General features: G+C 44.7%; 1 protein-coding gene across 4 annotated transcripts in view; it reads left to right on the top strand.

The window, feature by feature from the left end:
* hspg2 (heparan sulfate proteoglycan 2) overlaps positions 1-12,678 on the top strand; it is a 207,518-nt gene that overhangs the window by 189,518 nt on the left and 5,322 nt on the right. For 3 of the 4 annotated variants that reach the window (XM_045207055.1, XM_045207053.1, XM_041845707.2), the window contains 10 exons: positions 13-220; positions 450-671; positions 2,205-2,449; positions 2,634-2,805; positions 3,016-3,138; positions 3,777-3,833; positions 4,960-5,035; positions 5,254-5,338; positions 5,812-5,886; positions 10,414-10,484. In XM_045207055.1, the coding sequence (XP_045062990.1) occupies positions 13-220; positions 450-671; positions 2,205-2,449; positions 2,634-2,805; positions 3,016-3,138; positions 3,777-3,833; positions 4,960-5,035; positions 5,254-5,338; positions 5,812-5,886; positions 10,414-10,484 (1,334 nt within the window). The remainder of the gene's footprint in view (positions 1-12; positions 221-449; positions 672-2,204; positions 2,450-2,633; positions 2,806-3,015; positions 3,139-3,776; positions 3,834-4,959; positions 5,036-5,253; positions 5,339-5,811; positions 5,887-10,413; positions 10,485-12,678) is intronic. The other variant, XM_045207054.1, reaches the window with a different exon arrangement.

Below are 12,678 nucleotides of genomic sequence, written 5' to 3'. Positions count from 1 at the left end.
GTTTTGTTTCAGAATGGAGGGATATGTCAGGACTCTGATACCAGTCTGTACAAGTGTAGCTGTCCTAGAGGATTCACTGGAAGTAACTGCCAGCACCACTCCTCCCTGCACTGCCATCCAGAGGCTTGTGGACCGGACGCCACCTGCATCAACCGTCAGAACACACTGGGCTATGACTGCCGATGCCACCTGGGGAAGTCTGGAAACAAGTGCATGGACGGTAAGGGAAACAGGTTATTTTCCTTAGCAATGTCCACTCCTTGAGTGGGCAAGCCTCTGCCCACCGGAAGGTGGTAGAACAGTGGCTCGCCGCACACGGGCCTCTGATGGCAATACGACAGCGAACCTCCCTTCCCTTGTTTGCGGTATCTGTATAACCATTGAGGCATTATCACACTTTCTTACTAGACATCATATTTGAACATCTTGTTGATGTTTGTTTCCTCTAGGTGAATTGGTGACTACTCCCCTGTTTGACGGTATGGACTCGTACATTGCGTACCCTCCTCTGACCAACATCCACAACGACCTGCACATCGAGATGGAGTTCAAACCGATGGACCTGGACGGTCTGATGTTCTTCAGCGTGGGCAAGAAGATGAAGACGGAGGACTTTGTCTCCCTGGAAATGGTGGACGGACACGTGCAGTTCTGCTATGAACTGGGGACTGGTGAGAGCATAGAGATACAATATAATACTATATACTGTATAGTACATAATAAGGATTTTTTATTATGAATTATATTTATTGATGTGGGTGAGAGGCCCTTATATGTTACTGTTATACTCTGATAGCTACTCAACCTGCTGTATCTGATGGGAATTGTTTAGTAAACTATTGGATAAACAAAGTTAAATTACAGACGTGACGAACATATAGTCAGGATTTTCTGCTGCAAGAACTTGAATGGTTCCTTTCACTGGGCATGGGTGTGTGTGTGAAGTGGGGATCTGACCTAGGGTTGAATTGCTCGCTCTTACCTAATCCATGGCTGTCCTACCTTATCAGAGACTGAAACCAGACTGTTGCCTAATGCATCTCTCCTCAAACAAAGTAGAGAGAGCGCGGCACCAGAATTAAACAGAGTCTAGACTAATCCTGGGTAATTACAGCATGACGGGAGGGAAGAGAGGAGTGGGTTTGGGTATGTTTGAAAGATTAAGTGTGGATCTGTCATGTCCAACAATCAATCTTTAGGTCAAGCCAGGGAGAGCCGGGGTTGAACAGAGTTTAAACTGAAGATGAGTGTTTTTGCATGATAAGGGCTGGATTGATTGTACTACTAAATGTCAAATTTAGCCGCTATCATAGACTAAGGAAGTAGGCAGAGCGGTAGAGAGAGGGAAACTGAAGATGGTGGTGGGGGAACCCAAGAGGGAAGCTAAGATGTATGTGAATTTGACTATATAAACAGAGAGCTTAGAGGTAGAGGGGAGGTGCTCTGCAGACCATCTCGGCTTCCGTTACTCTGTGTAATAAAGTCTATCTTGATTCTACAGAAACTCTGGAAGAACTTAGATTTTTAATAAGTATAGTGATAATTTTCCACAACATATCCTCTCCAACTGTTACCTTTTCGTTTTCGAGCTCAAAGCTGTTTATGGTTGTGCCATAGATTCTTAAATCTAAAAGGGATACTTTGGGATTTTGGCAATGAGGCACTTTATCTACTTCCCCAGAGTCAGATGAACTCGTGTCTCTGCTTGTAGTTTGAAGGAAGTTGCTAACTCGTGCTAGCGCAATTGCTAACTAGCATTAGAGTAATGACTGGAAGTCATTGCCCAGTCATTGTGCTATGGTATCTGCTAGCATGCTAGCAGATACCATAGACTTCCAGTCATTACGCAAATGCTAGTTAGCATTGGCTCGCGAAACTACCTCTAACTTCCTTCATACTTGACACAGAGACATAAAAATGGTATCCAAGAGTTAATCTGACTCTGGGGAAGTCATTGCCAACATCCTGAAGAATCCCTTTTACTAATAGATCGAGTCACCTGTAACTCTGTTGACCGATATAATCAGGGAATCCATTGTCTCTAGATTAAGTATCTCCGCTGGTTCATTGGCCTAGTTTTCACACTAAGCTCCTCTCAGGCACCAACAAAACAGTGGAAAAGGAAACTAGCAAGGCGTTAGCAAGCACTGACGCGCTCAGACATAGTGCGGTAGTGGAAACCATGCTATTGCCTTTGTTTCCAGGCCAAGCTGTCCTGCGCAGTCCTGAGCCGGTCACCCTGGGCCAGTGGCACCGCGTGGAAGCCGGGCGCCTCGACAAGGACGGCTCTCTGAAGGTTGATGGTGGCCGGGAGGTCAGGAGGTCGTCGCCAGGCAAGGCCCAGGGCCTGAACATCCACACCCCCATGTACCTAGGAGGAGTCCCCAACATGGACATCATCCCCAAGGCCCTTAACATCAGTGATCTGTACGATGGATGCATAGGAGAGGTGAGCTCAACACACACACACACACACACAGCATGAGCCATGATGGCCTTTATTATAATTCATAAGCACTATCCACACAGTCACAGAACATCAATAGTAAAAAACACCAACATGAAAATGTCTTATTTTCCCCGATCATTTGACTTGATTGGACCTCTAACCCTCTGTGTTTTCTGTTGTCCAGGTGTCCATCAACGGTAAGAAGGTGGACCTGTCCTACAGCTTCACAGACAGCATGGCCATCGTCCAGTGTAAGGACAACAGTCCATGTGACCGCAACCCCTGTCTAAACGGGGCCAGCTGCATGCCGAGCGCCGAGTATGAGTACCAGTGTCTCTGCAAGGACGGCTTCGAGGGTGAGTCCATTGTATAGTTAAATGAAGTACAATCTATGGGATTTTACTTTGGTTAGAGCTATGTGCCGTAGATTTATTTAATAATTGGCATTCAATAATCATATTCTGAAAATAATCTTTCCCAAATGAGATCACTGCCGTGTGTATCTCTCCCCCTAATGCCACTTTGATCCCTGTAACCTCTGACCCCTGTCTCTGTGCCCTCTCCAGGTGAGCGATGTGAGGTGGGGAAGGATACCTGCCAGAGCAGTGACCAGTGCCAGAACGGAGGCAGCTGTGTCAACAGCCAGTGTGTGTGTCCTATAGGCTTCAATGGCCCCGTCTGTGGGCAGAGTGAGTACTGCTCTCTTACCCTCCTATACACAGCATAACTATTCCACTATATCTTCTAGTCCCATGAGATGTAACTTTATTATCATAGAGAGTGAGGGAGACAAGCAGAACAAATGGAACAATTCTGGATAGAGTATCTGGATAAGAAATCATTGTAACCTAATTATAACACTTCATAATGTGTTCACATATTGTATTTTAGTTTTCTATCAATTGCCCTGTTACCATAAAAGCTGATGTATGGTATAATTGTGAATGCTGATTTTGTTTGTAGCGCTGTTTCTTTATTAGGAGATACAGACATCTCTGGAGATACCATCACATCTCTTCACAGTAACACTGTGTATATGTTAGCTTTAGAATATACCCTTATAATCTTGACAGAGATATTAGTTACCAATAGACATAACAATCTCTCTCCCAAGGACCATTGCATTAGCTAGGCCTCAACCAGACCCCTCTTCTAAGGAATGGGCCCATATGAAGATGATTGTCCACACTCTAACCTCCACACCGTAACATCAGAAAGCTATTCTACTCTATAGGATCCAGCAGTGGTCTGTAGTGTTGGGTGTCAAAGCCACATGACCTAGTGTGTCTTACCCCTGCCCTCTAATGGCTATATCCCACACACACAGGCCAGGTCTCCAGCTTCGCCGAGGCCCTGGGGAATTTGGAGGGTAGCGGGGGGAATGGTACAGTATCCCTCCCTTCAGTTCTGCCTGACACAACCGTGACTAACCGTCAGGGGCCCGTCTGACCGACCTGAGGGCCCCCGAGAGCCCCCGTGTGGGCCCCCGCCGCAAGCCTAACACACACTCAAATCAGAGAAACAAATTACTTACGCAAAACTGTACTACCAAAACAACGCTACACATTTCTATTCTGTACTCAACTGGTGGCTGGGGTTCCTATCCTGTGAAATGTTGGGAGAGGGGAATTCTATGTTGTTAAAGGCTAAGGGTACTGTAGTATGCAGATGGATATTGCGTCTTCTTGCGGTTGTCTATTATTGGGTTTTGGCCCTTTGACACCTTTTCTCTCTCTTGTTTGAGATACTGTGTATGTTTTAGAGATGCAAGAAATGTAGAATTCCCCTTTTGTCCTCTCCTAAACAAGCGTCCTGTCAAGTCTGTGACATAACCAACTACTTACTGCAACATCTTCCAAACTGCCGTCTTCCAAACTGCCTGTCCAAATCAACAACAGAAACAACTCTTTTTTTTCTCCACTTCTGCTCTCGTTCGTTGGAAACTGAGAATGTGAAATGCATTATCTTCTACCCATTGGAACAAGGATGTTCGTTGTCAGTTACTAACCACTAAAAGTATTTTTATGAAAGTATTATGATGTGAAAGCTGTTTGGGTGAGTTGAAACTCCTTTGAAGATGATAACTATGCATGGAGCACTCGATCGTCTGGGTCCGCACTGCACTGAGATGCCTGTCTCGCTTGAGTCTACAGATCTAGTGTTTGTGATGAATGACATGTACTATGGAGAATGTCGTCTGACTGTGGTATTTTGTACAGTTTGTCTGTCAATACAGAATCTTCAATCTGCAACATTGGTATAAAATACTGTGTTTTGGGATATGTGTCAAAAGTAGAGCTGTTTAAAAACATAAATACAAATATTGATAAGAAAATATATTTTTCCCTCTTTCTTAACTCTTGTATACGAACTACTGTTAGTTTCTAACTGAGCCAGTTGGACGGAGGTTCTATTCAACCTGCTGCCAGCGGAGGGAGCGCTAACACTAAGGATCACTATAGCAACATACAGGAAACTGAAGTGTTGTGTTTTCTACTCTGTTTTTATAGATGCCCCAATTGAGTATGCAGCTGAATTCTATGACAACGGTTACCTTTCTCTTCCCAAGACTATCTTCCCCAGAAGGTGAGACAGAGTTTCCCAAGTGGAGAAGGAAGGAACTTTTGTTAAGCTGTATCAGTTTCCTTCTCTGCAATTGTCAGTATTGTATTGAGACATCGACGTGGTCTAGGTAGTTTTAAAGCCATGTCTGGGTCGCCCCCCCACTCTCGCTCTCTCTCTCTCCCTCTTTCTCCATGTGTATGTGTGTTATAATGTCTGTGTGTGTGTGTTGTGTGTTGCAGCGGCCCTGACACTCCAGAGACCATTGAGCTGGAAATCAAGGTCAACACCAACTCCAAAGAGGGCCTGATCCTGTGGCAGGGAGTGGTATGTCCTAACCTGGCCACCGTACTCGTGCACCCCCGGGGCAATACTCAGCACTATTTATCATCCTTACTATCTAATCACATATTTACTAATAACCTACCATACAGCACTGTGAATCAGCACTTCCGTTTACCCTCACTGTCATTAATAATTATAATAATACATTGGATTTGTGTCCCGCTTTTCTAAGACTCAAAGAGGTTCACTGGCATTCAACCGCTCTTTTCCTTTTGGTTATTTGTAATGTTTTTAACTGGCTCTCACAACTCACTTCTTTCTCATTGCATTGAGATTGATGTGACTTACAGACTGGCTGCCGGTTTGGCATGTTGGCTCTGAGCGAGCCACGTCACAGTTCCAGGTCCAGGCATGGTTTGGCATGGTTTTGACAGCACTATTTTGATTGACTGCACTGCATGTTGCCTGGTTGTTGCTTTGCCTCTCTAACCCGAGCCCCTTCCCATCTTCCCCAGGAGTCAGTTAATGGCGCTAGTCATTTCCGCAAGATGCATGCTAGTAAAAAGGTATCCACCTCACCAAAACACCTGGTAAATATGGTATATTTCAGGATATGTACTTCATGTATAGATGTATTGTAAGATGATTTGACAGTCTTACACTATATCTACACCATAACTATGGACTACATGTTTTGAACTTGAATCTACAGTTGTGGTCAAAAGTTTTGAGAATGACACAAATACTAATTTTCACAAAGTCTGCTGCCTCAGTTTTGATGATGGTAATTTGCATATACTCCAGAATGTCATGAAGAGTGATCAGATGAATTGCAATTAATTGCAAAGTCCCTCTTTGCCATGAAAATGAACTTAATCCCCCAAAAACATTTCCACTGCATTTGAGCCCTGCCACAAAAGGACCAGCTGCCATCATGTCAGTGATTCTCTCGTTAACACAGGTGAGAGTGTTGACGAGGACAAGGCAGGAGATCACTCTGTCATGCTGATTGAGTTAGAATAACAGACTGGAAGCTTTAAAAGGAGGGTGGTGCTTGAAATCATTTTTCTTCCTCTGTTAACCATGGTTACCTGCAAGGAAACACGTGCCGTCATCATTGCTTTGCACAAAAAGGGCTTCACAGGCAAGGATATTGCTGCTAGTAAGATTGCAACTACATCAACCATTTATCGGATCATCAAGAACTTCAAGGAGAGAGGTTCAATTGTTGTGAAGAAGGTGTCGGGGCGCCCACGAAAGTCCAGCAAGCGCCAGGATCGTCTCCTAAAGTTGATTCAGCTGCGGGATCGGGGCACCACCAGTGCAGAACTTGCTCAGGAATGGAAGCAGGCAGGTGTGAGTGCATCTGCATGCACAGTGAGGCGAATACTTTTGGAGGATGGCCTGGTGTCAAGAAGGGCAGCAAAGAAGCCACTTCTCTCCAGGAAAAACATCAGGGACAGACTGATATTCTGCCAAAAGGTACAGGGATTGGACTGCTGAGGACTGGGGTAAAGTCATTTTCTCGGATGAATCCCCTTTCCGATTGTTTGGGGCATCCGGAAAAAAGCTTGTCCGGAGAAGACAAGGTGAGCGCTACCATCAGTCCTGTGTCATGCCAACAGTATAGCATCTTGAGACCATTCATGTGTGGGGTTGGTTCTCAGCCAAGGGAGTGGGCGCACTCACAATTTTGCCTAAGAACACAGCCATGAGCAAAGAATGGTACCAAAACATCCTCCGAGAGCAACTTCTCCCAACCATCCAAGAACAGTTTGGTGATGACCAATGCCTTTTCCAGCATGATGGAGCACCTTGCCATAAGGCAAAAGTGATAACTAAGTGGCTCGGGGATCAAAACATCGACATTTTGGGTCCATGGCCAGGAAACTCCCCAGATCTTAATCCCATTGAGAACTTGTGGTCGATCCTCAAGAGGCGGGTGGACAAACAAAAACCCACAAATTCTGACAAACTCCAAGCATTGATTATGCAAGAATGGGCTGCCATCAGTCAGGATGTGGCCCAGAAGTTAATTGACAGCATGCCAGGGCGGATTGCAGAGGTCTTGAAAAAGAAGGGTCAACACTGCAAATATTGACTCTTTGCATAAACTTAATGTAATTGTCAATAAAAAGCCTTTGACACTTATGGAATGCTTGTAATTATACTTCAGTATACCATAGTAACATCTGACAAAAATATCTCATAACACTGAAGCAGCGAACTTTGTGATTGACCAATACTTGTGTCATTCTCAAAACTTCTGACCACGACTGTATATGTGTTGTTGTTTCCGGCTGGAGCAGCCTACTACCTTTAGTTAACAAATAAATTAAATCAATCAATCCTTAACAATAATATGTATGTAGTATAATATGCACCATGGCTGTGACAGCTTCAATGCTCATTGTTATGTTGCATGTAACATTTGTACTGTACTACCAAAAGGAGCTTGATTCAGGTTTGTGATCAAATTTTGAATAGGTATAAAAAATATATTTGTATGTATCTTATACAATAAAGGAAATTCCACAAGTCTTAATACAAAACCTGTGCGCTCAGTATATGAAAAAATCCATAATGGTTTTAATATATGATCCAGATATACAGTACCAGTCAAAAGTTTGGACACACCTACTCATTCCAGGGTTTTTCTTTATTTTTACTATATTCTACATTGTAGAATAATAGTGAAGACATCAGAACTATGAAATAACACATATGGAATCATGTACAGTGGGGGAAAAAAGTATTTAGTCAGGCACCAATTGTGCAAGTTCTCCCACTTAAAAAGATGAGAGAGGCCTGTAATTTTCATCATAGGTACATGTCAACTATGACAGACAAAATGATTTTAAAAAATCCAGAAAATCACATTGTAGGATTTTTTATGAATTTATTTGCAAATTATGGTGTAAAATAAGTATTTGGTCAATAACAAAAGTTTCTCAATACTTTGTTATATACCCTTTGTTGGCAATGACACAGGTCAAACGTTTTCTGTAAGTCTTCACAAGGTTTTCACACACTGTTGCTGGTATTTTGGCCCATTCCTCCATGCAGATCTCCTCTAGAGCAGTGATGTTTTGGGGCTGTCGCTGGGCAACACAGACTTTCAACTCCCTCCAAAGATTTTCTATGGGGTTGAGATCTGGAGACTGGCTAGGCCACTCCAGGACCTTGAAATGCTTCTTACGAAGCCACTCCTTCGTTGCCCGGGCGGTGTGTTTGGGATCATTGTCATGCTGAAAGACCCAGCCACGTTTCATCTTCAATGCCCTTGCTGATGGAAGGAGGTTTTCACTCAAAATCTCACGATACATGGCCCCATTCATTCTTTCCTTTACACGGATCAGTCGTCCTGGTCCCTTTGCAGAAAAACAGCCCCAAAGCATGATGTTTCCACCCCCATGCTTCACAGTAGGTATGGTGTTCTTTGGATGCAACTCAGCATTCTTTGTCCTCCAAACACGACGAGTTGAGTTTTTACCAAAAAAGTTATATTTTGGTTTCATCTGACCATATGACATTCTCCCAATCCTCTTCTGGATCATCCAAATGCACTCTAGCAAACTTCAGACGGGCCTGGACATGTACTGGCTTAAGCAGGGGGACACGTCTGACACTGCAGGATTTGAGTCCCTGGCGGCGTAGTGTGTTACTGATGGTAGGCTTTGTTACTTTGGTCCCAGCTCTCTGCAGGTCATTCACTAGGTCCCCCTGTGTGGTTCTGGGATTTTTGCTCACCGTTCTTGTGATCATTTTGACCCCACGGGGTGAGATCTTGCGTGGAGCCCCAGATCGATGGAGATTATCAGTGGTCTTGTATGTCTTCCATTTCCTAATAATTGCTCCCACAGTTGATTTCTTCAAACCAAGCTGCTTACCTATTGCAGATTAATTCTTCCCAGCCTGGTGCAGGTCTACAATTTTGTTTCTGGTGTCCTTTGACAACTCTTTGGTCTTGGCCATAGTGGAGTTTGGAGTGTGACTGTTTGAGGTTGTGGACAGGTGTCTTTTATACTGATAACAAGTTCAAACAGGTGCCATTAATATAGGTAACGAGTGGAGGACAGAGGAGCCTCTTAAAGAAGAAGTTACAGGTCTGTGAGAGCCAGAAATCTTGCTTGTTTGTAGGTGACCAAATACTTATTTTCCACCATAATTTGCAAATAAATTCATTAAAAATCCTACAATATTTTGGCCCAGCGACAGCCCCAAAACATCATTGCTCTAGAGGAGATCTGCATGGAGGAATGGGCCAAAATACCAGCAACAGTGTGTGAAAACCTTGTGAAGACTTACAGAAAACGTTTGACCTGTGTCATTGCCAACAAAGGGTATACAAAGTATTGAGAAACTTTTGTTATTGACCAAATACTTATTTTCCACCATAATTTGCAAATAAATTCATTAAAAATCATACAATGTGATTTTCTGGATTATTTTTTCTCATTTTGTCTGTCATAGTTGACGTGTACCTATGATGAAAATTACAGGCCTCTCTCATCTTTTTAAGTGGGAGAACTTGCACAATTGGTGGCTGACTAAATACTTTTTCTCCCCACTGTAGGTGTGTCCAAACTTCTGACTGGTACTGTATGTTAGATATACTGTACAGTATATCCCCCATACTCAACTGGCGGACCGCGGTCCGGATCCGGACCCAGAACGGGGTCAATACGGACCGCGGTTCTCGACTACTTGGTTGGGCTTCGACCCCTGGTATCATATAAACTCACATAAGTCATGGATTTTTTATTATTATTATTGCAGGAAATTAGCTTTAAAATAGAAAAAAAAATCTCTGCCCCATGCAAAATTTGAAGAATTGTGGGAAATTAGGTTTAAACTGTAACATTTTCTCTCTGCCAACAAGAAGGGTGTGAGCAGTTTGGGGTCGCATGGGTTGCGAGGTGGGGGTTTGTTACTATGCCGAAAAATTACAATATTCATCCGGACCTTTGCCACCTAGGACATTTGTCTGACCGGACCTTCTCAAGTAGTACTTGAGTACCCCTGCTGTATATGATACAGTATATGCTATTTTATTGTCTGTCATTATACTGTCATAACTTTCCTATAATTTGTCATATAAATAACTTTATTTCCAGGAACTTGGAGATCAAGGCAAGGGCAAGGACTTTATCAGTCTTGGTCTGCAAAACGGACACTTAGTCTTCAGGTAAGAAGGCATCACTGTCATCACTGTTTTTCGTCTTGATTATGGTGGTATCCTAAGGAATATGCCCATGCTTACTCTTCGTATATCTGATTGGTAACGTACAGTTGAAGTCTGAAGTTTACGTACACTTAGGTTCGAGTCATTAAAACTTGTTTTTCAACCACTCCACAAATGTCTTGTTAACAAACTATAGTTTTGACAAGTCGGTTAGGACATCTACTTTGTGCATGACACAAGTAATTTTTCCAACAATTGTTTACAGACAGATTATTTCACTTATAATTCACTGTATCACAATTCCAGTGGGTCAGATGTTTACATACACTAAGTTGACTGTGCCTTTAAACAGCTTGGAAAATTCCAGAAAATTATGTCATGGCTTTAGAAGCTTCTGATAGGCTAATTGACATCATTTGAGTCAATTGGAGGTGTACCTGTGGATGTATTTTAAGGCCAACCTTCAAACTCAGTGCCTCTTTGCTTGACATCATGGGAAAAGCAAAAGAAATCAGCCAAGACCTCAGAAAAAAATTTGTAGACCTCCATAAGTCTGGTTCATCCTTGGGAGCAATTTCCAAACGCCTGAAGGTACCACGTTCATCTGTACAAACAATAGTACCCAAGTATAAACACCATGGGACCACGCAGCCGTCATACCGCTCAGGAAGGAGACGCATTCTGTCTCCTAGAGATGAACGTACTTTGGTGCGAAAAGTGCAAATCAATCCCAGAACAACAGCAAAGGACCCTGTGAAGATGCTGGAGGAAACAGGTACAAAAGTATCTATATCCACAGTAAAACGAGTCCTATATCGACATAACCTGAAAGGCCGCTCAGCAAGGAAGAAGCCACTGCTCCAAAACCGCCATAAAAAAGCCAGACTACGGTTTGTAACTGCACATGGGGACAAACATCGTACTTTTTGGAGAAATGTCCTCTGGTCTGATGAAACAAAAATAGAACTGTTTGGCCATAATGACCATCGTTATGTTTGGAGGAAAAAGGGGGGACTTAAAAGCTGAAGAACACCATCCCAACCGTGAAGCACGGGGGTGGCAGCATCATGCTGTGGGGGTGCTTTGCTGCAGGAGGGACTGGTGCACTTCACAAAATAGATGGCATCATGAGGAAGGAAAATTATGTGGATATATTGAAGCAACATCTCAAATCAGTCAGGAAGTTAAAGCTTGGTCGCAAATGGGTCTTCCAAATGGACAATGACCGTTGAGCGCCCGGTAATCAATGCACGGCCGCTGCCCACCATCCTTTTTCCCCACAAAGAAGAAGCCCGCGCCCGCGGGTGAGGTAGAGGTGGTGGAGGTGACCCTCGACGAGTGCCTCGTCTATATACTCCCTCATGGCCATTGTCTCCGGCCAGGACAAGTAAAACAATCGCCCTCGTCTGGGCATGGCGACCGGCAGGAGATCGATAGCACAGTCGTATGGCCTGTGAGGAGGTAGACCCTTGGCACGCATCTTACTAAACACCTCCCCCAGATCCCAATACTCCCGGGAAACTCCTGCCAGGTCTGGGCCGGTGACGGAGTCTGTAGCCGCCATCCTCCCGGTTTCAACCGCTGCTAGGGCGGTAGGCGGTTCGGAGTGCGGGACCTGGGGAAGATGTGAGGACTGGTAGGTGGTCTGGGACGGTGGTTTGGGCTGATGAGTGGTCGGTGGAGACCGGAACAGGACAAGAGCGGAGCCTCCCTCCAGGATGAGCCGCCCCATGGACCAGTCTATCCAGGGTTTGTGGGCGACCAGCCAGGGATGCCCGAGGACGAGGGGACACTCCGGAGAGTCCACAATAAAATACTGGATATCCTCCCATAGCCCCCCTGCCACCCGGACAGCACGGGGACAGTGCGCCGGGTGATGAAGCCCGACCCCAATGGCCGGCCGTCCAGGCCCATGACTGGAACTGGCTCGGAGAGGGAGAGTAATGGAACGCTCCACCCTTGGGCTAGCCCCGTGTCCATCAGGTTTCCCGCAGCCCCAGAATCCACTAGTACATGCGCCCTACACGCAGCGCGGACCCACTGAACCCTGATGGTGAGAAAAGTCTGGGAGTCTCTGGAGTTAGGGTTTCGGTTCCGGCTCGCTAGCACCCCTCCCGATATTAGCGAGCCCTCCCGTTTCCTGGCTTCTCCGGGTATGAGTCGCAGTGGTGACCTGCCTGGCCGCACTACAGGCAAC

Source organism: Coregonus clupeaformis, chromosome 24 (genome assembly GCF_020615455.1).
Source record: "Coregonus clupeaformis isolate EN_2021a chromosome 24, ASM2061545v1, whole genome shotgun sequence".
Lineage (NCBI taxonomy): Eukaryota > Metazoa > Chordata > Actinopteri > Salmoniformes > Salmonidae > Coregonus > Coregonus clupeaformis.
The sequence above is the reverse complement of the archived record's forward strand: the minus strand, read 5'-3'. Positions and strand labels throughout refer to the sequence as shown.